Source organism: Glycine soja, chromosome 18 (assembly GCF_004193775.1).
Source record: "Glycine soja cultivar W05 chromosome 18, ASM419377v2, whole genome shotgun sequence".
In the NCBI taxonomy this organism is placed as follows: domain Eukaryota; kingdom Viridiplantae; phylum Streptophyta; class Magnoliopsida; order Fabales; family Fabaceae; genus Glycine; species Glycine soja.
In genome coordinates, this window is record NC_041019.1 from 42428902 (window position 1) to 42455420 (window position 26519).

Consider the following 26519-nt stretch of genomic DNA (forward strand, 5'->3'; position numbering starts at 1 on the left):
TTTAACATGCTATTTTGGGCACAGCATTTTGGTACCTTTAAATGGAGGTTTATTATTATCTAGTTACATTCTTTTGTTTGTCTGATGAAAGTGCATGCCATTTAATTGAGCTGGAGACAAATATATGCAACGTTATTTTTGGCACCTGATATTTTTGGTTGTTTGACTTACTTATTGAAATTGATCAAAATTCCAAATTTTATTTATTTTTTAGTGCATTACTATTGCTAAGCACCACTGCTGGCCTCAATGCTAATAACACTATACCCACATAGAAATAGTTTGTTATTGTTATCCTCACATAAACCTTTTTTTTTTGTCTTAACCTCACATATTTCAATAATTTTATTTTATCGTGGAATTTTGTGATTGTCCCATAAATAATGTTGGAATAATTATTTTTCATCGGAGGTATGCACTTTTTGCAGAAGGGTCCGAGAATCTTTGACTGAAGTAGATCTTTCTGTAGAGGTATGTTATCTTCTCATACACTTATCACCGAGAGTAATGTCCAATGCTCCCTTCCCTTGATTGACTTTTGTCTATTTCAATTGAGTACTTTTTTTAATTGGCAATAACATATGCTTGTAGATTTTTGGGGTTTATATCTACAATTTACAGTAGTTGAATGTAACATGTTAGCAACCTTTTGAACAATGCAACCCTGTAATCCTATCCTATCAACTCCTACTATAACACTGATATTCAAACAAATTCGAACAAATGTCATTTCCATTTTCTTTTTTGCTTTCTGTTGTTTTTTAAGGTGGGGGTATCAGTATGAAAATTAAATGGATAAATTTCATTTTTAATGATTAATACAACAATGTTATAGGTTGGAAGAATTCATTTGTTTTGTCAAAATAGCTTAAATCAATCATTGAAATTATAGACACTAGACATGTAATTGGTCATTATAAAAGTCATTTGTTTGTTAATCTATGCTTATACAAATGGAAGAACATTCAATAAGTGATTGTTCAAATGATGGGACATTTGAGGATGTTCATATGGAGGATGATGGGGTTGCTTTGAGGATGATGAGTTTGGTTAGCAAGGTAAAGAACATGTGTTTTTGGAACGAGGATGGGCTAGATGATAATGAATGTTTTGAGAATAATGTTTCAGATGATAATGAGTTAAAGGATGAAGAAGATTATGACAATGAGGTTTTAAATGATGAAGGTTATCACGAAACTATTTTAGAAGATGGTGTAGAATATGTAGTAGAAATAAATGATGCAAATCCTTTGATGATTATGTTTTGGATATTGTTAGGTTAAACTTTGTTAATGTTGAGACAGGTTACCAATTTTATAAGTGGTATGCATGGGCCAACGATTTTTCTATTCGGAAAAGTCATGTCCTCATAAACAAGAAGGGGGAGACACTGCAACAAACATTTGTTTGTTCAAAGGAAGGTTATAGACAAGATAGAGGATTGAGTCCACGAAATAGGAAGCATGAATATAAGAATTTCACTCGATGTGGATGTAAGGTATATATCTGTGTTCATGTGAATGAATTGATTGATCATTGGTATGTGTTTGTCTTTAGTGGTGGTCATAAGCATAAGTTGTTGAATGAGCAAGATTGTGGTCTGCTTTCAGGTCACAGGAAAATTACTGCATCAGATGCAATGCAGATTGAAAATTATAGTAAAGTTGTCATTAGACCACCCCACATATATACGTCATTGGCCCAAACTTCAGGGGGTTATAATAAGGTGGGATATGTTAGAAAAGATATATATAACTATTTTGCAAGACAAGGGCGCAAGCAATCATCTGATGTTAATAGGGCTTTGAACTACTTTCACCATTTGTGTCCAAAAGATCCTATGATGGTTGTTGCTTATATTGTAGATGATGAAAATAGATTGCAACATCTATTTTGGTGTGATGCAAAGAGTTGAATGAATTATGTTGTTTTTGGAGATGTTTTAGCATTTGATGCAACTTATATGAAAAAATAAATACAATTGTCATGTAGTTGTGTTTTCTAGTGTTAATCGTCACAATAACACAATAGTGTTTGCTACTGCTTTGGTTACTAATGAGACTGAGGAAACATATGTGTGGCTTTTAGAACAATTTCTGAAAGAGATGAAAGGGAAACATCCTAGTTCTGTTATTACGGATGGTGACCTTGCAATGCGTGCTATTAGAATTGTGTTCCCTAGGACACATCATCGGTTTGCTTGACATTTACTGCGTGATGCGTTAAGCAATGTAAAAAATAAAATCCTTTTTGCAATCATTGAACACATGTATGTTAGGAGACTTTGAGATTGCTGAGTTTGAGGAAAAATGGAATGACATGATCACAAAGTTTGGTTTGGAAGACAATAATTGGGTAATAACATTGTATGAAAGAAAACAAACGTGGGCCACAACTTACATAAAGGGGATATTTTTTGCATGTATATGAACAGTCTCCCGATGAGAAGCCTTCCACAACCATGTTGCGAAATATGTTGATTCATGGACAAATCTTATTGACTTTGTGAAACAATTTCATAGGTGCTTAATGTATTTTCGACAAAGGGAGCATTGTTAGACTTGTATGGCCTCCAGCTTTCTTCATCTGGCCGAATAGAATGACTTCCATTTTTTGAAATGTTTTCAGGGGTGTTTCCTTGTTTGAATCTATTGCCCCCGTTGTTATATAGGGGAGTAATACTTTTACAAGGGATGTATTTGATTCCTCTAGTTGGTAAATTATGTTACTAAGTGTCTACATACAACATGCGGCCATTAATGTTGATATATGGACATTCCTGCATCCTCTAGCATGAGGTTCTCTATAGCCATTCACCTAACCATCTGCTCCCACGAACATAAAGTTTGAGATCATCATAGGATCCAAACACAAATAGCACACAGGGAGTGAGTTATCACATTCCTAACTAATAGAGAGAAACGAGACAACTAGATATACATATCATATAAATAAGATACAACTTACTTAAACATATCTCACGTAATTCCACCACTTTGTTGCGTAACATCACATCACAACACAACACGTCTAATTCATTTTCACATCATTCACATACTCAAAGATCAAAACACAACATCACTAAATCAATCAATATCAATAAATACATAAGCATTTTGCAACAGTTACACTAAGACTCAAGCCTATATGCAATGTGGTATCATGTCAGTCAAAACCACCCTGGGGAGCTTAGGAGTACATAACAAGCCACACCATACAATGGGTATGTCAGGTCACTCTCACTAAGTACAATCATAAGGTGACCAGTCAGGGTCACTCCATTTTGCAAGAATGCTCCAACCATATGGGATCAACATTGGCTTAAGGGAACACTCAAACCGAGTGTCTTTACCCCCAAGGCCCAGACTCTGAAGAATCCGTTAGGGCCTCACCTTCCTCATTTAGGTCCAACCCCTAAAAAAAATCTTTTTACACACAAACACAACTCATGAATTATACAATACTTATGACCTCACACTCATGTTTCAAACACGTCTAACGCATTGCGCTACAATTTAACACTAGTTCCTAACAAGAAAACCTACACTTTTACTTTAACAATGTGCATAAACACTTTTATAAAGGTAAACACTAGTTGGGTTATTGTATAATTCACAGCTCACAACACAAGTATTGTCACATCAAGTGTTAAACACACACTTATTCACAACCAAATCTCAGGTCCACAATTTCATTCATAATATCACAATCCATCATCACATGTTTACATGTATCTCACAAATTAACACATGTTTAACTTTTCACTTATACTCAATCTCAATAACAATATTATAATTTCAAAGTAACACGTTATCTCACAATTCATACATATTTAATTTATAGCTTATACACAATTTCAATCATAATTTCATGATCCCAATATAACTATTTATCACATTAATCCTATCAAAAACATAAACAAATTATACAAAAATGTTTCTCAATCCACGAGGATTAAAACCCCTCAAACAATTTCACATAATCATATAGGAAGAATTTCAATACAATAAACTGTTGGGATTCAATCAATCAGTCTAATTTCATTCTAATAGACAATCATTGATCCTAACCACATGCATTCTATTCATGTAGAGAAATTATTGTATAGAGATGAGTAGAATCCCTTTGTGTTCCCATACTCAAAATCATGATGAAAACTAGATGCGGAAGCGTACCTGGATTAGCCATAATGGAATGATGATGATGAAAGGTTGATCAGAAAATTTGTTTCATGATCTTCCAATTGTAGAGAGCCCTTATCTTTTCTTCTCTGGATTTTTCTATTCTGGCGGGGATAAAGAGAAACTGTACGCGTTGGGTTGCGTTATGTTGCTTTCTTCAAATGGAGACCATAACCCCTTATATTGGTAACTGCCATCAGTTACCCCAACTTTGATAATTATAATTTGGCCCCTCATCAAATTATAATATCACTAGTATCTACACAATTATCATTTCATGACATATATGCCATCAACCATATTTTTATATTAATTAGACCAATTTAATATTTCGGCTAATTATATAATGGCCCTAACTCATTCAATTATGATATATATATATATATATATATATATATATATATATATATATGACCCAAAATTACTAACAATCTCCCACTGGTCACAAATATGTATATCCTTAATCCTTATGAATGTGTTAGACTTTATGAGCTCAAAATTTCTCATTACATGCCTTGAGCATATTCCAAAAATCTTGTCCATTGATTACATCCACATGTAGAACCAAAGCAGTTTTCATTGTATCAATCACAACTAAACCCATCAATGATCACTAATGTTGACAGAATCAAATGACATAGACTCATCATGAAATGTGTAGCATGAAAATTACGTGAAGGTGGTCTGTACACGTCTATTTTCAACTGGTCCTTCTTTACCTCAATGAGATCATTTAATAACCTTAATGTACAAAGTGTAATAATTGGATAATAAACCATATATATTTAACCAAATATATCCAAAAGTCGATGTATGCATACATAAAATCTAACAGAACATAAAATATATAAAAGTGACTAACTCCCACTAAACCAAAGATTCCTCAAAATTGTAAAACACCCATGTGAGCAACAGTCTCATGAAAGACCTTGGGTGGAAGTCCTTTAGTAAGAGGATCTGCTATCATGGAGTTTGTCCCTAAGTGTTCTATGGAAATTTGTTCACTTTGTACCCTTTCCTTAACAACTAGGAACTTGATGTCAATATGCTTCGACTTGGTTGAGCCCCTATTTTTGTTAGAATACAATACAACTTATTTTTTGTAACAATATAACTTAAGTGGTCTTTCAATTCCTTCCACAATTTGCAGCCCTATGACAAAATTTTTCAACCATATTCCATGATTTGATGCCTCATAGCATGCCACAAATTATTCCGCCATGGTGGATGAAGTAGTAAGGGTTTGCTTGGCACTGCACTAAGAAATGGCACCACCGGCTAACATGAAAATGTAACCTGAAGTGGATCTCAAACTATCTAGGCATCCTGCAAAAATCCGAGTCAGAATACCTAGTGATCTCCAATTGATTTGACCTCTTGTATGTGAGCATATAGTACTTTGTTCTCTTCAAATACCTCATAACCCTTTTGGCTGCTTTCCAATGATCCATTCCTGGATTGCTCAAATATCTTCCTAATACCCCAACTATGTATGCTATATCCGGATGCGTACATACTTGGGCGTACATCAAACTCCCTACAGCTGATGCATAGAGACTCTTCTGCATTTCCTGAATTTCTAAATTTCCTTTTGGGTACTGTTTGAGACTAAACTTGTCTCCCTTAACAACTGGAGTATCCCCGGATTTACATTTCTACATGCCAAACCATTTAAGTACCTTTTCGATATAGCTCCTTTGTGATAATCCTAGAATACCCCGAGATCGATCTCGGTGTATCTGAATTCCTAATACAAAGGAGGCGTCACCGAGATCTTTCATTTCAAAGTTTCTTGATAGAAATCTCTTGGTTTCGTGCAACATGCCTATATCATTAGTGGCAAGCAGTATGTCATCAACATATAAGACTAGGAAAATGTATTTGCTCCCACTGAATTTGTGATACACACAATCATCAACAAGATTCATCTCGAAACCAAATGAGAGAATTACTTGATGAAATTTGTGTTACCATTGACGAGATGTCTGTTTTAGCCCATAAATGGATTTTGTCAGTTTGCAAACCATATTCTTTGGGTTTCCTGACACGGAGTTTTCTAGTTGCACCATATAAATTGTCTCATCAATGTTGCCAATGAGAAATGTCGTCTTTACACCCATTTGATGAAGCTCCAAATCATAATGTGCAACAAGAGCCATGATTGTCCTAAAAGAGTCTTAAGATGAAACTGGAGAGAAAGTCTCTTTAAAGTCAATCCCTTCCTTTCGGGTATAGTCCTTCGCCACAAGACGAGCCTTATACCTCTTCACATTACCTTTGGAATCCTGCTTGGTCTTAAATATCCATTTGCAACCAATGGGTTTCACACCTTCTAGTAATGGGAAAAGTTCCCAAACCTTGTTGTCTTGCATGGACTTATACTCCTCATTCATTGCTTCAATCCACTTTTCTGAGTTGGAACCTTGCATGCCTTGATGAAAGTTGATTAGGTCATCTTCCATCATACCATTATTTTCCTCATGTTCCTGGAGAAATACCACATAATCATTTGAAATAGCACTTCTCCTTTCTCTTGTAGATCTTCGCAAAGGTATTGGCTCATGAAGCATAGGTTCTTGAGGATCTTGAGTTTATTCTTCATGGCCGACCAAATTATCTTGAGTGGGGGATTCAATAACAATATCTTGTAGAGGTTCCGAATTTGCTTTATGAAAAGCAACTGTATGAATCGGTTCTGGAATTGTTACTGATTCTTCCTCTAAGACAAAGTCTCTAACCTTATTCTTCCCCCCAAACTCAATATCCTCAAAGAATGTAGCGATTCCCGTCTCAAAAATTGTCTTTAATTTGGGATCATAAAATTTATAGGCCCTAGATCTTTCAGAATAACCAATAAAGTAGCTGCTTACTGTTTGGGAGTCCAATTTCCTTTCATTTGGCTTATAAGGCCTTGCCTCAGTTGGACATCCCCATACATGAAAATGTTTCAGACTAGGCTTTCGCCCAAACCAAAGCTCATAAGGTGTTTTGGAAACTGCCTTGGTTGGCACTCTATTTAGAATGTAAGCTGCAGTCTTTAATGCCTCTCCCTAGAGTGACTCAGGTAAGTTAGAATGACAAATCATGCTTCTTACCATATCCTTAAGAGTTTTGTTTCGTCTTTCAGCCACACCATTCATGCTAGGTGACCTCGGCATGGTGTACTGTGGGACGATGCCATATTCCTCTAGGTACCTGGCAAAAGGCCCTAGACGTTGTTCACCTGAACCGTCATATCTGCCATAGTATTCACCACCACGGTCAGATCTGACACACTTTATTCTTTTGTTGAGTTGATTTTCAACTTCAACTTTAAATGTTTTGAACACATCCAATGATTGTGACTTTTCATGTATAAGAAACAAGTATGCATATCTAGAGTAATCGTCTATGAATTATATAAAATATTGTTGACCATTCCATGAAGGTGTAGGAAATGGCCCACAAATGTCTGTATGTATCAATTCCAAGATGTCTGTAACTCTATATGCACCTAATTTCTTGCTTTTGGTATGTTTATCTTTAATGCATTCAACACAAACGTCAAAGCTTGTGAAATCAATGGAATCCAAGATTCTGCTTGACACAAGTCGTTCAATTCTGTTCTTAGAAATGTGACCTAAGCGCTTATGCCATAATGCTCCTGAGTTTGTATTATCAATTCTACGCTTAGTACCATGCAATAGAATTCACCATAGGAAGCTACAGTATCAAGTAAATATAGATTATCATTAACCAAGAGTGAACCAGTTCCAACAATATCTGAATTAAAAGACAACCTAAACACATTGTTTCCAAATGACCACAAATAACCCAATTTGTCCAAATAAGAAACTGAAACCAAATTCCGTCTAAATGACAGTACAACAAAAGTGTCTTTCAGATCCAAATAAAAACTAGTACATAGTAATAATCTAAAGTGCCCTATAGCTTCCACTTCCACCGATTTACCATCTCCAACATAGATCCATCTTTCAGAATCAATTGGCTTCCGGTAGCTTAGACAACCCTACATTGAAACACTGATGTTAGTAGTGGCACCAGAATCTAACCACCAAGTGTTTCCAGGTACTGAAGCTAAACTGACCTCAGAATAGACCAAAGTAAGAAACATACCCTTCTTTGCATGCTAAGCGTGATATTTGGTACATTTCTTCTTTACATGTCCAAGCTTACTACAAACGAAACAATTGTCACCCTGATTTTGTCTCTTTTGTCCTAGACCCTTAGCAGCTTCATTCTTGGGCTCCTCAGTTCTTTTTCTTTTGCCCTTGTCTTTAGAGGTACTCACAACATGAGCACTTTCAGTCCTTTCTTGCTTCAACCTTTCCTCTTCTTGCACATACAGTATGAAATGAGCTCATTAAGAGATAATTTCTTCTTTTGACAGTTATAAGAGATCTTAAACTAACTAAACTGTGAAGGTAGAGAAATTAGCACTAATTGAATAAGCAAGTCTTTTGATAGCTCAAGCTTTAGTGCCCTTAATTTTGAAGCAATATTTGACATTCCCATAATGTATTTCCTGACATTTCTTTTGCCTTGATAGTTCATGGAAATCAAGTTCTGAAGGAGAGTACTTGTTTCCACCTTATCACTTTTTGCAAAGCGCTTTTCAATTTCAGTAAGAAATTCTTTGGCACTAGTTATATCATCTGAATCAATGCTCCTAAAGACCTCAGGAATGCGATGCTTAATGATCATAAGACTCATGCGATTTAAGTGATCCCACTTCTCATGAAGTTTCCTCTGTTAAGAGATGGTGGAATTTGTAGGAGAAGGGGGTTTCTCAATCCTTAATGCAAGGTCTAGATCCATGCAGCCAAGAACAATTTGAATGTTCTCTTTCCAGTCCTTAAAATTTGCACCATTAAGAACTGGAACCGAATTCAAATTAGCAGATATAGAAGCAACAACTGTAAAGATCAAAATAAATAATACAATAAGCTCACATAAAATGCATTTAAATAATGGTATATCTCATCTCAAGATATCTAGAGCACCGTTAATATCAAGTCTTTGGACAGTGGTATTAATTGCTAGTGATATCCTTGTTGTAATGGTCAAACATTGATAGTAGAAGCATATCAAATAACAAACCCATCTTTTGATGTGACTTATCATTCATATGCAAAATCTCATAATTATCACATGTTTAACATCACAGGTGTGTAACTTAGTTAAATGACAACTTTCCTTTGGACCAATCACCATTCATATAAATAATCACACACGTTAACATTTAACATTTCTCATGAACAATCTACACAAGAGAGGTCACTTTGGTGATATCTTGATTCAATTAGCTCAGTTAAATGATGAATAATTAATATGATATACCATAACTGAATTTTCAACATTGATGCACCAAATCCAAAATTAAAATGTTTCTTGAGTAAATTATTTTAAATTTATTTATTTATTTTAAATTTTAGAAGCCCATGATTTTTTTTTAATATACTGCAATGGCCTCTAAAAGTAACAACAAACACATAAATGATGCATTTAAATTTATACATATTATCCCACATGAAATATGTGCATGTTACTCATAAAATGCATAACCCAATAACACATCAAATTGTTATGCCTGCACCGTAGTGTTGCTCTACATGTGTTATAATTGTTATATTAATTTGATGTTATCAATCAACCTTTATATCATTGTTCATTCCGCAGTGATGTGATAACCTTATTTTGTTTCCTTAAACCATTATCCAAACATCATACATGAATCAAGTATGGGTGGCTTTGATACCAAATGTTGGGATTCAATCAATCAGCCTAATTTCATTCTAACAGACAATCATTGATCCTAACCACATGCATTCTATTCATGTAGAGAAATGACCGTATAGAGATGAGTAGAATCCCTTTGTGTTCTCATACTCAAAATCATGATGAAAACTAGATGCAGAAGCGTACCTAGATTAGCAATAATGGAATGGAATGATGATGATGAAAGGTTGATCAGAAAATTGGTTTTATGATCTTCCAATTGTAGAGAGCCCTTATCTTTCCTTCTCTGGATTTTTCTCTTCTGGTGGGGATAAACAAAAATTGTACACGCATTGGGTTGTGTTACGTTGCTCTCTACAAATGGGGACGATAATCCCTTATATTGGTAACTGCCATCAGTTACCCCAAATTTGATAATTATAATTTGGCCCCTCATCAAATTATAATATCACTGGTATCTACACAATTATCATTTCATGACATATATGTCCTCAGCCATATTTTTATATTAATTAGACCAATTTACTATTTTGGCTAATTATATAATGGTCATAACTCATTCAATTATGAGATATATATATATATATATATATATATATGACCCAAAATTACTAACATAAACATCCCAAAATAAATTCCAATTTGATCCCCTAAAGATTCCTTCACATGTTCATTCTAACCCCAAAAGCGACAAACTCATCCCTTACCTCCAAGCGGTCTCATGTGTGTTCCGACAGTGATAACGACATCTCTAACAGTTCCCTGACATTCCTAAAGTTTTTCATCCGGTTGCTTTGATAAGATTTCCAAACGTTAGAGAGAAAGAGAAGAGATTGAAGCCTTCATTTTGTACTGTCTTCATGTGATTCACCTTTCTCTCTCCATGAATAATATTTCATAAATCACAATGGTGAAGGTGAGTAGAATTGACTACCGAACCAGGTATCTAAATTTTATAATGATCCAACGGTTAACGAGTTCGAAATTGTAGTTTTACTGGACAAGTTTTGAGTGTTTGCGGGAAAAGAGAAAGCTACGATGTTAATGACATTTCACTTAGCTCCAACTTTTTTTGCAATTTCCAACGGTGAGAATGCTTGTAAATGAGTAGTTGCAAACCTGGTGCTAAAATATCACGACAATTTCCAATGGTGAGAATGTTAACAACTCTGAGATCATTGTTTTATTAAGACAGGTTTGAGTGTATGCGAGAAAAAGGGAGGATTTTGGGAGGGGAAAAGAGAAAATGAGATTGAGAGGAAGAGGAGGCATAAACTAAGCTAACACGTCTTTGATTATATATCTGGGGTACTTGTTGGATCAGCGGCCTCAATAACTTAAGAGGGATAGGCTTAGAATGCAGAAGAAGCAGCAATCAATTTAATAATGTTCTTTAAACATGAAAGACAAAATTGATTGCAACAAAATAAATGAGATAAGGGAAAGGAGAATGCAAACACATTTTTTACACTGGTTCGGCAAAGTCCGTGCCTACGTCCAATACTCAAGCAACCCACTTGAGATTTTCCTTTCCCTTTGTAACAATCCGTTTACAAAGTCTGAACAACACATGGGCAACCCATCCCTTGTGTTCAGGAATCTTTACAACTTAAGAGACCCTCAGTCCCTTAATCAATCTCTTTGAATAAGAATAAAGAAAGAATTCTCTCTTGAAGAGAAGGATATTACAATTAAAGTTCATGGAGAAACTTTTAATGGATTTGCAAGTGTTTGCCCAAGAGTTTCTTTTGGGAGAGCATTTGACAATGAAGTTCTCTTAGAATCTCTCTCATTTCCTTTTGAGAGGATAAGACATTTTGAACAAGCAAAACTCTTTCATCAAAATTCGTGCCCAAGTCACCTATTTATAGGCCTTTGATGGTCATTCACAAATCCAATCAAAAGATGTGATTGTTGGCAGATTTTTTGAAAACTCTCCACTGGTAATCGATTATAATGTTTGTGTAATCGATTACACAATTATAATTTGAAGGGTTATGACTATTGAATTTGAATTTCCAAAGTTCTGTTGCTGGTAATCGATTACAGACATATGGTAATCGATTACATGTTTTGAAACCCTTTGTTTTGAGGCAAGGCTTGATCTTTAGTGAATCTTGAAACAAGGCTTTGTTTGTTGAAGCCATCTTGAATTAATCTTTAAGCAAATCTTTATCCTTTGAAGCGGTCTTATTTGATTCTTCTTTGACATCATCAAAATTCATATATTCATACATTCACAATACAGTACTCATAACTTATTATTTACTCTAATTATTTATTTTTATTATTTTATAAAAATGAACTCTATTTTCTTTTCTCTCAAATGAATAAATTAAATATTTTTATTATTTTCCTTCAAATCATTGTTTTCATAAAGTTATTTCTCCTTATTTATTTAATTATTAAAACATCATCATTTTCTAAAATTATATTTTTTAACTAAAAAAACTTTTTAATTTAATTACGAAAAATGGGATGTTACACTATAATTTTTAATGTAAACGAAATAATTTTGTACTCATGAATATTTACATTTTAAGACGTCAATATGTTAATAATCAAATAAGTATAGTTGAAAATATGTGAAAAGCTTGTTTACGTGTTTTTAATATTTATTAACGAACAATTTTAATAATGTTCAAATTTTAATGTTATCGTAACACATAACTATATTGTATCAAAAATGATATATCATTATTATGCTTATAATTGGGTTACGAGAATAAAAAAATTTCTAGAAACATACATAAAAATTTATATACCCAAACATACATATCTCTCATTACTTACACAAACATATAAATTTACTATTCACAGTGAAAATTCGGATTGTGAGATCAGAATTTACACGGTGATTTAAAAAAAATTGCAAAAAATCGTCGAGACTTCGGATCCCTCAATTTGAATTCTCAACGTGTATTTCTTTAAGAGATAAAAAAATAATATAAATAAAGGAAATTCATTCAAAATAATAAAATTAGAGAATATTATGATATAATATTTTAATTACCATGTAGGTACTCAAATTAATTGCAAACTTAAGGCACATGAACATGTTGTTATTTTTTTTAAAATTCAATTTTGTTTCGTTGGGAGTTTTTTTTTCTTATATACATTAATTAAAAAAATGAGAAAATTAATTAGTAGTCTTAAAATAAATTAAAAAAGGGGAATGATTTAAAAAATTAAATTGATTAAAAACACAGTGAATAAATAATTATTACATCTCAATTATATGATACAGAGAAATTAAAATAATATGATAATTGAGATGAGAGACAAATAGACATATATAATAAACAAAGCATAATAAAATGAAAATAACGAAACATACTAACAATAACAATTGAAACACGAAAATGATGAAAATAATCATCGTTTGGAAGATGATGTGCAGCGGACGACAATTCTTAGGTTACTGGTTTTCTAAAAATAACTAAAATTTCTATTGGGTAGAGTCACTGAACTCGGTTCTAAAAAAATGATAAATTTTTCAATCACTACCTTGGTCAAAGCCACATATGAGAAGTTGAACAAATATTTCGTCGACCATGGGACTCAAGCTGATGCAATGATTGCCTCCAAACAAGTTTACACACTCATTGTGGCCAAGTTCATCAATGAAAAAGAAACTAAGTCTAACACTCACTTCATTCAGCAATTTGACTGGCAAATATTTGAGTCTCAAGTTAAGGAAAGAGTGAATTCAAAGACAGAGGCGTCGCATGGGAAAATGTAATGTGAGGCTTGATCAAAGAACATGTTATTGTGGAAAACCTCAAAAGCTACACATGTCATGCGCACATGTCATTGCTGAATCTAAGCACATCAATATAAATTACATGCAATATGTACATCCAGTGTATACATTAGACTACGTGCCGAATGAGTGTATAAAGTCTCATTAGCAGACATGTGTCATCACGATTATTGACCATCATATGAAGGACCACAATTATGTGTCAATCCAACCATGAGGAGAAATAAAAAAAAGTCAACCAAAATCAACAAGAATACAAACTAATATGAACGAGAGAGAAAGAGGTAAACCAAAAAGTTGTTCAATCTGCAAGCTCATAGGCCATTCCAAAAATAGGTGTCTTCACCATCCTAAAAATTCTAGTCAATCAATTTATTTTCCTTTTTGTGTTTACTATTTATGTTATCAATGTATTATCAATGTACTTCGGAAATCCCAACGGTTGAGTTGTGTGAAGGTGCATTTCTAAGCCGATGTTTGAAATACACGACGATCCAATGCGGAAAAAAGAAAGTTACGATGCGAAGGGAATTTCTCTCACCGCAGACATTGTTTCACAAATTCCAATGGAGAAGATGTTCAAAAATGAGATCCAAACCTGGTGCTCAAATTTTGCGATGATCTGACGGTTTACAAGTCCAGGATCATCATTTTACCGAGACAGGTTTGGGTGTATGCGGGAAAAAGAGAAGATTTTGGAAGAAGAAGAATGAAAACGAAATGAAGAGGAAGAGGAAGAGTAGAGACATATGGTAAGTCGGAACCGAACATGTCTCTATTTATAGTTAGGTACTCCTAACCTATTGTTTATTGTATTTTTCTTTATTTTTATTATTTTATAAACAAGAACTCTATTTTATTTCCCATCAAATGAATAAATAAAATATCTTTTTTATTTTCTTTAAAACCATTATTTTAATTAATAAAGTTATTTCTCCTTATTTATTTAATTATAAAAACCTCATCATTTTTCTAAAACTATTTATTTTTAAATAAAAACCCTTTTTGATTTATTTTACAAAAAAATGGGGTGTTAAAGTTACATTTGGCCTCTAAGTTGAATATAACGTGAAAAAAATTCGTAACAAATTTTTGACGTCGTTCCCAGAGGATAAATGAATTTTTATATTTATTTGATTAAGAGCATGTAAATATTTATAGATAGACTATTAAATAATTTTAAATAGCTATAAATAATTGTAGATATATAGATTTTATTAGGTGATAAATTAGTAGATAATAATTAGAGTAAATAGAGTTGGTGGTGTATATATCTTTTAGATCTAATTAGGTGTATATATCTTTTATATTAGATTTAAGTAGTTAGTTATAAATTAGAATCTCTCATCTTCTAGGTAGTCAGTAGAAATCCTGAAATTGAATATTCAAATAATATCTATCATATCTTTTAATCTTTGATTGATATCTAACCTCTATTTGAAATTTTAATTTCTATTTTATCTTGTAAATATATTATCTAATTGATTGTAATTTTAAGATTTTTTTTAAATATTTACTAACATATCTTTTGTAATTATCTTATCTAATTATCTTGTAAATGTTTTAGGCATTTAAAGTTTTCATTCCTTAATTACTGATAATTTTTTAATAACCTTGTAGATATCTTTTTAATTTTTCAGTTTTAAAATTTTTATCTCTAATCCCTATTAGTAAATATAGTACATATAATTTAGTGGGTAGATTTATCTTTAAGTTTTAGATTTTTCTTTCTCCTTTATTTTCAAATTTTTGTGTATATATATTAGATATATATCTTTTATTTTTCTGTTTTTAATATGTCTTTAACAAATAATATAATTTAGAATATTAAAGTAGCTATCTTTAAATTTTTTTCAAATTTTATAAAATTTTGTGTATATATATATATATATATATATATATATATATATATGATGGAGAGCATAACCAAAAGCATAGTAAAACAACATCAACCGTTGATACCAAAACAACTAATTCTCTCATGTGAAAAGTGTGGAGGTAACCACCGTTGTATGGAGGAAATAGCCTAGGAAGCAAAATTCATGAGAGAATGCACTACAAAATTAGAAGAAGCCATAATCAACCTTAGCACCACATCCTACTCCAACCTTGAGAACACCATGAAAGTAGTAAATTCGTTAAAAGATCAAGTAAAGGAGTTAGTATGATGCAAATAAAAGAAATTGCCAACATGGTTGACTGCAATGTCATAACAACAAGAAGCGGGTTAGCAACTAAAGAGCTAGTAAAAAAGGACATGGAGGTAGATAATGAAGTGAAGGAAGACATACAAGAGGAGGATGTGATAGTTGAAGAAATCACATGAGAGCCAACTAAGACATAGAGTCGGCTTACAAAAGAAGCTAAACAAGCAATTACACATGAGAAGTTGTATCTCTCCAAACCAGCAAAGCAAGATAAGGAGTGGCGATATAGAAGGCTTATAGACTTGATTAAGCAATTTGATGTCACCATTCCTTTCATCAATGTCATAGACATGATGCTAGAATACTCAAAGCTCTTAAAAGACCTCATAACTAAGAATAAGTGTTTGAAAGACTATGGCATAGTGACTCTTGAAGAGGATTGCAATGTCATCCTGGAGAATCACAAGAAGCACAACCATAAAGGAGACTTAACCCGATGATGAAAGAGGAAGTGCAAAAAGGAGTACTAAAGCTTCTTGAAGCTAGAATGATATATGCCATCTCCGAAAGTTCATGGGTAAGCCTTTTGCAAGTATACCCCAAAAAAGGTTGAATAACAGTGATAAAAAATGACAACAATTAGTTGATTCCTACAAGGATCATGGTCAGTTGGAGAATGTGTATTGATTACCTCAATTTTAACAATGCAACAAGGAAAGAGCACTTTCCTCTTCCCTTCATAGATCAAATGCTTGAGAGGTTATCCAGTCAAGCTTTATATTGCTATCTAGATGGATACTCGGGGTATAATCAAATTCTTTTTAAGTTAGGGAATCAAGAGAAAAAACACTTCACTTGCCTCTTTGGACTTTGCAATGCACCAGCCACATTCCAAAGGTGTATGAATGCCATCCTTTTTGACATGGTAGAAAAATGCATAGAGGTATTTATGCATGATTTCTCTGTATTAGGAGATTCATTCATGTCATGTCTCAACTGTGACACCCTCTACCCCAACATATATATAAATAAACAAAATATATAAAAATATCGGTAACCAAATTCACACAAGTAAAAGGTTTACATTCACTTCACTATTATCAATTAAAACTTATTAAAGCATATTCGGCTCAAAATAAGGCCGTCAAAATTTACATAGATATTTTGTTAAATCAGTGAAATAAAATAAAATAGACTAACATCATGCAATTAATATAAAAACTTATGTCCCACTATCACATCCTATCAGAGCGTTGTCTCTCGACGTCCTTCAGCACAATGTTCCTTAAAGCAATTCACCTAGTCATCTGCTCCCCCGAACACAAAGTTCAAGATCATCACAGGATCCAAACACAAACAACACACAGGAAGTGAGTTATCACATTCCTAACTAATAGAGAAACAAGACAACTAGATATACATATCATATAAACCAAATAAAACTTACTTACACGTAATTCCACCACTTTGTCATTCACAGTTCACTTTTCATCCATCAATCACACTTTTCAATCATCAATCACATTACACAAGAATCACATGCTCTGATCAAGACATAATAATACATCAATTTCATAATAAACAATTAGCAAGCGCATGAGACAGTTATGCTAAGACTCAAGCCTATATGCAATGTGGTACCATGTCAGTGAAAAACCACCCTGGGGCGCTTAGGAGTACATAACAAGACACACCACACAATGGGTTTGTCAGGTCACTCTCACTAAGTAAGATCATAGGGAGACCAGTCAGGGTCACGATGTTTTGCAAGAATACTCCTACCATATGGGATCAGCAAAGGCTTAAAGGAACTCTCAAACCCGGTGACCCCCAAGGCCTACACTCTGAAGAGTCCGTCAGGGCCTCTCCCTCCTGATTCAGGTCCAACCCCTAAAATCATTTTAGCACACAGACACTGCTCGTGAATTATACAACACCCACGACCTCACACTCGTGTGTTAAACACGTACAACATATTGCGCTACAATTTAACACTGGTTCCTAAATAGGAAACCTACACTTTCTCTTTAACACTGCGCATTTACACTTTTCTCAAGATAACACTGGTCGGGTTATTGTACAATTCACAGCTTACAACACCAATAATGTCACATCAAGAGTTAATCACCCACTTATTCACGACCAAAACTCATTCACAATTTCACATCTCATAATGTCACAATCCACCATCACATGTTTTCACGTATCTCACAATTCAACACCTGTTCTACTTTACACTTTTACTCAATCTCAATAACAATATTATAATCTCAAAGCAACATATTATTCCACAATTCATCACATATTTCATTTATAAGCACTGCTCATGAATTATACAATACCATGACCTCACACTCATGTTTCAAACATGTTTAACACAATTGCGCTACAATTTAACACTGGTTCCTAACTAGGAACCTACACTTTCTCTTTAACATTGCGCATAAACACTGGTCGGGTTATTGTATAATTCATAGCTCACAATATAATTAATGTATCATCAAGTGTTGAACACGTCCACTTATTCACAATCGAATATCATGTCCACACTTTAACATCTCATAACATCACATCAACCATCTCATAACATTCCTAATGATATTCATAAGGTACAACATACACATGTTCATCAAATTTAACCATAATATTCTCAAACTCCAACACTTAATAATTTTTGGAATCATACTATAACACTCTACAATATTATTTACATAAATTATTAATATAAATAACTACCTCTATATATATAAACTAGCATACATCATATTGAATCACAAATTTTAAAGTAAGCTTTAAATGCACAAATTATAAAATAATTATATGAACACTTTGGTCAATTTCAATTATGATATTAATTTTTTAAAATTATATATAAAAACCTAAAAATTAAGAAAAAGAGACAATACAAAATCAATATCTCTCTCTAAATTTTTCCTTACTTTATTTCATCAATTCATATTAATTAGAAAAATGATCGATTTATAGGGTTCACGCTCAACACTATAGCATATCAATTTCACAACAATTGATCTGTCAAACATATATAATTCACTGTAATAACAACAACGAAAGAAAATAAATCAAGGTAATCATCATAGTTCTAGAATTAGTTAGAGTTGGTTAAGAGTAGTTCATTAAAGAAATGGTTAGGTGGTTAGCTTAGAAGGGACTAGAAGTTTCCTTCTGAATTGATATCATTGGAAAAATGGAGTGTTAGCTCTGTTGTAAAAGGGGAAAGGCCTTGGAAGAAGAACTCTCTGATTTTTCGTGATGACGTTTAATAAAGTTTTGCATAATTTTCTTTTCTCATCACTCTTGCTTGTGTGTTCCTAACAAAACACTGCAGGAGGATGCTTGTCTTCATTCCAATTGAAAATTAATAGTATACCTGAGTGGCAATCACATGATTTTGAACAATTAGCAAGAGAGTAGCTCTGGTTCCCTTGGAAAGAACATCTACACCTCCACTTGTTTAAGCTAGATGTATCAGATGTTTCATCTGCAAAGAATAATGGCAAGCATAAAAACAGAAAGGGATTTTTGGCTGAATATATATTGATGCCACGGTAGCAAGAATAGCAACAATAAGAACTTGCCGTATGACTAATCCCCTGGAAAATGAACTATAATCCCAGAAGGCCTTCCACCCAACATCACCAATCTCTTTTTCTTCTTCTTGTGAAAGTTGTGCCCCAAGTTGACCCTTGGTAGAAATCACCCCCTCACTTTGATTTTTTGTGAGATTAAAACTTTGAGACTCTTCTGGATGTACCATAACCTCAATATCAGAATCTCTAATATTTTGTAAGCAGACCAATCATAGCCCAACATAGGATATGTGATTAACACATATAAAACGACTTGAATGAATATATAGGGAACCTCAATTAGCACCTACAAAAGAAATAAATCCAAGTTACCCTAAAATTATTGGAATAGTCACTTGAAAACATAAGTAATAGAATTCTTGAGTAAATTAATGCAATACTTAATCTACTCCAATTACAGTGAAAATATGATATTAATTAGCTAGCATTAGCTAAGGAGAAAAAAATGGTTTCTACATTTTCTTAATGAATTAACATATTTGGAAATGAATGGTGAATCCATAATTTGAAAAGAACTAAACCTGTGCAAAAGAATAGGACCAGGGATATTATATAGGACCAAAAACTGGAGGAAATTAGTAGTCACCAAGATTTATGTTTCAAATTTTTGTATAAACTCATCATAAATTAATTCATCAATCTGTTTGTGTTGGTTATACTATATACTACTACCTAGATTTAGTTTGAACAAGAAACTATAATCAAATATTTAAGTTGTGGCACATGAATAAAAACATTTCATAAGCAGTTTGCTAAAAAGGATCTCATTAGATTATAAAATGATATTATGATCTAGCAAATGTGAAAAACTGGAAAAACGTTGCCGATCAAAGACTAGGTAAGCCCCTAACCTTCTGTTTTCTTAATTAGTTACATCACAAATTATTTTAGTCTAAGACAAATCACTTGATATGATATAAAATTTGATGTCCCTTACCTCCTACAAATAACTGGACTAAATGGAACCAATGCAAGTGAGCAATCAATAAAATCAGTCAACCATGAACTAAATTTAAAAATAAACATAAAAATAAATAATACATTCTAGCACTATCCTACGGGATGAGTTGGTTAGATGGATCAATCAACAACCAAATATTCAGCAAAACCATTTAGAGTCGTTCCTTTTACTCACTGAAATGCATGAAATAGAATTTTCAAGAAAAAAATAATTCTTTTAAGCATACATTGAGAATGACAATACAACAGCAAGAACCAAAGCTCAAATAAATTTTTCAAATAAATAAAAATCACCGATAAATTTCATATCAAATATCAGTTCCCCCTACAATTATATAAAAGAATAAACTATTCAGAATGTGTGAACCCACCTTCCTGATATTGGCTATATTTGCCCCTCCTTTACCCAACACTTTACCAACAACATTAGCAGGAATCAACATATCCAGAGTTGATGGGGGAGGCAAACTGTGCACAATAAAAGAACAAAAATATAATTTCAACCAATTTAATATAAAGTTGGGGAAAGTAAAATCAGAGATTAAGTGTATGATTGATTAGGCCCAAATCCACAATAAGACTTTAGAGTTTAAAGGGTACAATTGTACAAACCATGATTAGGAAACACTTCATTCTCAACTCAACATGTTAGGCAAAATTCTAATTAGGGATGTCAATGGAATCTCATTCTCAAACCATGGTTTTGGTGAAAGTGAGAGTTGCTTTGGAAATGTTCATAACAAAATATTACTTTTAAGATAAAGGCATCCAAATATAAATCACTCAATTGCATACCCAGTTTTACAAAAATTGAGTTTATCCAGAATCAGTTAGGCAAATTCCAATCCAAACAAACCCTAAATCAGCTATAAAATTGTTCACGTAATTGTTATATAACTTATGTATACTAACCCACCATACAGCTTGGTGGGGTACGAGGACATAGATCCATAGCCATTATCCCCCCATCTATTACATACAATCAAACAAAAAGAGAAAATAGATGAGTGACACAATATTTGAAACTAAAAATGGAAAAGACATGTAACAAAAAAAAAAGAAGGCTGAAAGCTGTTTATTAGCATTTTGTATTAGAAAAGTGAAAAATATATCATAATATACCAGCAAAAAATTATCAAAAATATTATTATGACCATACAGCAAGAAAAAAATGCAACATGCCGAAAAAGATCCATATCCACCATAAAGACTGCTTGAAGAAAGCATGCCCAGGCTAGCTCCACTTTCAGCCCTATGATCATAAACCATCGGAGCAGCAATAGGAGGAACTGAATGCAACATAGATGGCAATTGTCATACCCTAATTTCGTCTGGGGAACTTTGCTTGATGACATGCAACTTTTGTTTGGTCCTTGTGAGGTGCTTGGCACCCATCATTAGGCAATTTGTGAAATTCCGGGACATGCCGGAAAACAAAAGAAAATATTGATGCACAATCCGTAAGGTTCCGTGACACACCGGAAGTCAAATGGAAGCATCGTTGCACAATTAGTGAGGTTCCGTAACATTCCGTAAGTCAAAAAGGGGATGATTATGTAATCCGCAAGGTTCCGTAACATTACGGAAGGAAAACAAGTATCGTTACGAAATTCGTAAGTTTCCGTAACTTCACGAAAAAAGAATCACCAAAAAAAGGCAGGGGGTGTACTTAGTAAAAATGGGGGTGCAAATAGCAACCAGGCCCACTTGGGCCCTCCAGAAGATTCCTCCAGAAGGCTGTTGCTTCTGGAGGAAGCAACCCTGCTCGCCTGGGCGAGCTGGGTGGCAAGCTTCTCCCCCAATTTTCTATAAATAGGGGGAGAAGTGAAGTGGAAAAGGGTTCAGCCCCTTAGGCACTTCTCTCTCTTTCGAATTTGCTTAGAAAAATTGTTTCCGTGAAGAAAATCCAAGCCGAGGTGCTTCCGTAACGTTTCCGTGAGTGATTTTGCGAAGGTTTTCAACCGTTCTTTGATGTTCTTCATTCGTTCTTCATCGTTCTTCGGTCTTTAATGGGTAAGTACCTCGAACCAAGCTTTTCGATTCATTCTATGTACCCGTGGTGGTCCACATTGTGTTTCGTGTATTTTCCTTCTCGTTTTCATTTACTTTCCGTACCCCTTTTGACGTGCTTAAGCCATTTTATTTAAGTCATTTCTCGCTTAACCTAAAAATAAAATAAATTTCCACCGATCGTTTGAATTGTATTATCCGTTAACTTCGGTTAAAATGAATTTCGACCGTTCGGTCGTGCCGTAACCACGTTGGAAATCAAAAAAGAGGTAAAATAATAATATAATAATCAAAAAATGTCTTTTAGTAAAATAAAGCGGAAAATCAATCGGACGTTTTCTCTTTGGGATTTCTCATTCTTAATTGAATTGACTAATAACTAAAGTGAAACTAAGGCTAAAATCAACTCGCCTAGTCAAGCTCGTCCACAAAAATAGGTTTTTGAAAGTTTATCATTTCAAATTCTTACTAGGTAAAATGGATCATTTTTAAGATCCAACGCCTTAAAATGATCACCTTTCAAGTAAAAACGAATCACTTGATTCATGCATTAGAAAGAACTACGTAGGTCTGATTTCCTCATCGCAATTGAGGGATACGTAGGAGCAAAGGGAAACACCCTTGTCGACCACAAAAAGAGAAAAAATATAAAAAGGGTATAAAGGATATAAAGACATAAAAAGGGAACATAAAAAATCAAAGTCATGTTTGCACATTCGATTAAAGGCTGCCGTCCCTTGGGACGGACGTGTGAGGTGCTAATACCTTCCCCGTGTGTAAATACAACTCCCGAGCCTTTCACTTAAAAGTTCGTAGATCGCGTCTTTTCCGGTTTTTCCGACGTTTTCCTCAAATAAACGTTGGCGGCGACTCCGCGCGTATTCCTTTCGTGGAACACGCATCCCACGAGTCACGCGTCGCCCTCCCGCCGAAGGGTAGGTTGCGACAGTTGGCGACTCCACTGGGGATCTGTTTTTAGAGAGTTAGGCCATTTAATCTTGTGCAATGCTTTACCATGACTTACTCCTTTGTTGGTTTCCCTTCATTATGTTCTTGTGTATATAAACTCTTTGTTGCTTTTAGTGCGTTTTAAAATGTATGCATGAGGTAAATATTTATTCATTTGATGCACACAAACACCAACACTATTTGCACACACTGTGAGTTGAAAAAGGGCCCTATACCCAGGTTCATAGGAACATAAGGAGTGGAGGTGAATCTGTGATCATGCTAGGTCTCCGACTTGCTTGATTACAGTGAACCCTCATCTAGAGTTTTCCTCTTTGAAAACATATTGTTGTTAGTAGTCCCTACTGCAGCTGTATGTTCTTCGAAGGGGATAATACCTCTAGAAACCATCAAGAGAGATATGACTACCTTGGGGGTTATCACTAAATGCCTAGTTAGCTCTCTCCCTTATAGGTCCTTTAAATAGGGGCACGGAGCAAACACGATGCGTTCCATTTTTCACACTGCCATGCATAAGTATCATATACCCTTTTGCTTATGTTCAGTGAATATTGTCATACTATGTACATTCCCGCATTGCGCCTTTTGCATATGCATCGCATATGGGTTCTGTCTTGATCCCCTCTATAGACAAATCAACGGAGGGTCCGGGTCACCGTTTTAAATACATACGTTGGGGCACTTTGCTACCCCTAGACGTTGTGCCTAAGAAGGAGACAATGTCCCGGGCACCCGCATTCTTAAATTACATCTGTGTCATATGCATTCCTTCATGCATTCATCCATTCCACCCATGAGATATCGGAGTTTTGATTTGCACCAGCTTTTTGTCTCACTTTAGTAAGCATGGGGACAAATCAAACCGGCAAGAGGTTTTACCAAGTCAAGGTTAAAGGCCTAGATACCACCAGCATCAAGGAATTAGGGCGGTTGATGGAACCTCTCCAATTGCAAGCCTTCCGCAAGACTTACGGAAAGATCTTAGAGTTGACCATAGCAGAGGTATCCATAGAAGCCATTGCATCACTCAACCAATACTATGACCAGCCTTTGAGATGCTTCACGTTCGGAGACTTCCAATTGGTACCAACCATTGAAGAATTTGAGGAAATTCTAGGATGTCCTCTCGGGGGAAGAAAACCATACCTTTCCTCCGGGTGTCTCCCCTCTTTGAGCAGAATTGCAACTGTGGTCAAGGATTCAGCAAGAGGTTTGGACCGCATAAAACAGACTCAAAACAGCATAGCGGGCCTACCACGGAAGTACCTAGAAGACAAGGCGAGGGGTATGGCCAATCAAGGAGATTGGGTCCCGTTTATGGATGTGTTAGCTTTGCTAATTTTTGGGGTCGTCCTCTTTCCAAACGTAGATGGTTTGGTGGACCTAGCAGCAATCGACGCTTTCCTTGCATACCACCATAGCAAGGAAAGTCAGGTGGTAGCTGTCTTGGCAGATTTATTTAACACATTTAACCGAAGGTGCGAAAAGAGTAGCGCACGGATCATCTGTGGCTTGCCCGCCCTCTGTGTTTGGTTGGTTTCACACCTGTTCCAGCAAGACACGAGGCATCCATGTCCGCTCCAGAGCCATCGCTCGTGTACTGAAAAGAGAAGAATAGATTGGGACCAGCTTTTGGCTGGGATAGGAGGTAGAACAATCAATTGGTTCCCCCGATGGAAGGAAGGAAAGGAGGGAGTCCTTTTCTCATGTGGAGGGTACCCAAACATTCCGCTGATAGGAACGAGGGGTTGTATTAACTATAATCCCGCGCTCGCTATAAGACAACTAGGGTACCCCATGAGGGGAGCACCGATGGAAGAAAGCATGTCTCCTTTCCTTGTGAGGGATTTCGGCGCGCAAAATTTCAAGGCTATACAAAGAATCCATAAGGCATGGGAAACCCCGTTAAGGAAAGATCAAGAACTTAGGGGCATTCGTAATGGCATCATTGGTGGTTACCATGAATGGCTGAAAGTTCATATACGAGGTTTAGATTGGCTCGCCAAGTTAAAAGTCGTCAGCGAAGAGAGTTTTGAAGCACCGGAAGAGGACGAAGAAGTCCAAGATCTCAAAAGCGAGTTAGGAAAGGCGAAACTTGCCAAGGAGAAGTTCAAGTTGGCCGCTACACACATCCGAAAGGAGTGTGCCGGATTACGGGAAGAGAATGCAACTACCGCAAGAGCCCTTGAACAAGAGGCCAAGAGGGCTCGCAAGGAAGAGTATGGCCGTAACAAATTTCGCGGAGCTCTGTGGGGTAGCAACAATGAACTCAAGCTGCGAAGGGAAGAGAGGGACCAGTCGCGAGCACATAGCATGGTCTTGAAAGAGGAGTTAGTTGCCTGTTCAAGGTCCAAAAGGAGCTTGTCTCAGCGTTTATGCGAGACGGAGACCAACATGCTGGCTATCATCGCCAAGTACCAAGAAGAGTTAGGTCTAGCCACGGCCCATGAGCATAGGGTCGCGGACGAGTATGCCCAAGTATACGCGGAAAAAGAGGCTAGAGGAAGGGTGATCGACTCTTTACACCAAGAGGCAACCATGTTGATGGATCGGTTTGCTCTTACCTTGAACGGGAGTCAAGAACTTCCCCGATTGTTAGCCAAGGCCAAGGCGATGGCGGACACCTACTCCGCTCCCGAAGAAATTCATGGGCTTCTCGGCTATTGTCAGCATATGATAGACTTAATGGCCCACATAATTTGAAATCGCTAGGAAACTTGTATGGTTTCTCAGACCTTGACTAGATACGACATTCTGAAATAAAATGAGTTGGTCCCATGTTTCTACTCCAAAAAAGCTTGTGCGAATCAAATCACTCTTGCATTTTATCTCTAGCATGCATTCTTTCTTTCTTTACCCACTCCTCACGTTTGTTTTTTTAGGGAAGAACACCATAACTAAACGTGCCACAAGGCATCCCTATCGCACCAGATCCAAATCTAGAACGATGGGTGATCAAGAGGAGACACATGAACAGATGAAAGCCGACATGTCGGCTCTGAAAGAACAAATGGCTTCCATGATGGAGGCCATGTTAGGAATGAGGCAGCTCATGGAGAAAAACGTGGCCACTGCTGCCGCTGTCAGTTCGGCTGCCGAAGCAGACCCAACTCTCTTGGCAACCGCGCGCCATCCTCCCTCA

The 26519-nt window shown here is 35.2% G+C and overlaps 1 protein-coding gene across 1 annotated transcript; it reads left to right on the forward strand.

The window, feature by feature from the left end:
- Positions 1-953: 953 nt before the first annotated feature.
- Positions 954-1915, forward strand: LOC114397262 (putative protein FAR1-RELATED SEQUENCE 10). Its single transcript, XM_028359350.1, has 2 exons — positions 954-1185; positions 1305-1915. Exons 1-2 carry the CDS (start codon positions 954-956, stop codon positions 1913-1915), a joined length of 843 nt encoding a protein of 280 aa, XP_028215151.1.
- The last annotated feature ends 24604 nt before the right edge of the window (positions 1916-26519 follow it).

Bases quoted from the DNA above. Each gene is read 5' to 3' on its own strand.
- LOC114397262 (XM_028359350.1), top strand. From the start codon at position 954: ATGGAAGAACATTCAATAAGTGATTGTTCAAATGATGGGACATTTGAG. The intron at 1,186-1,304 runs GTTATCACGAAA...ATGTTGAGACAG, and splicing joins TGAGGTTTTAAATGATGAAG to GTTACCAATTTTATAAGTGG.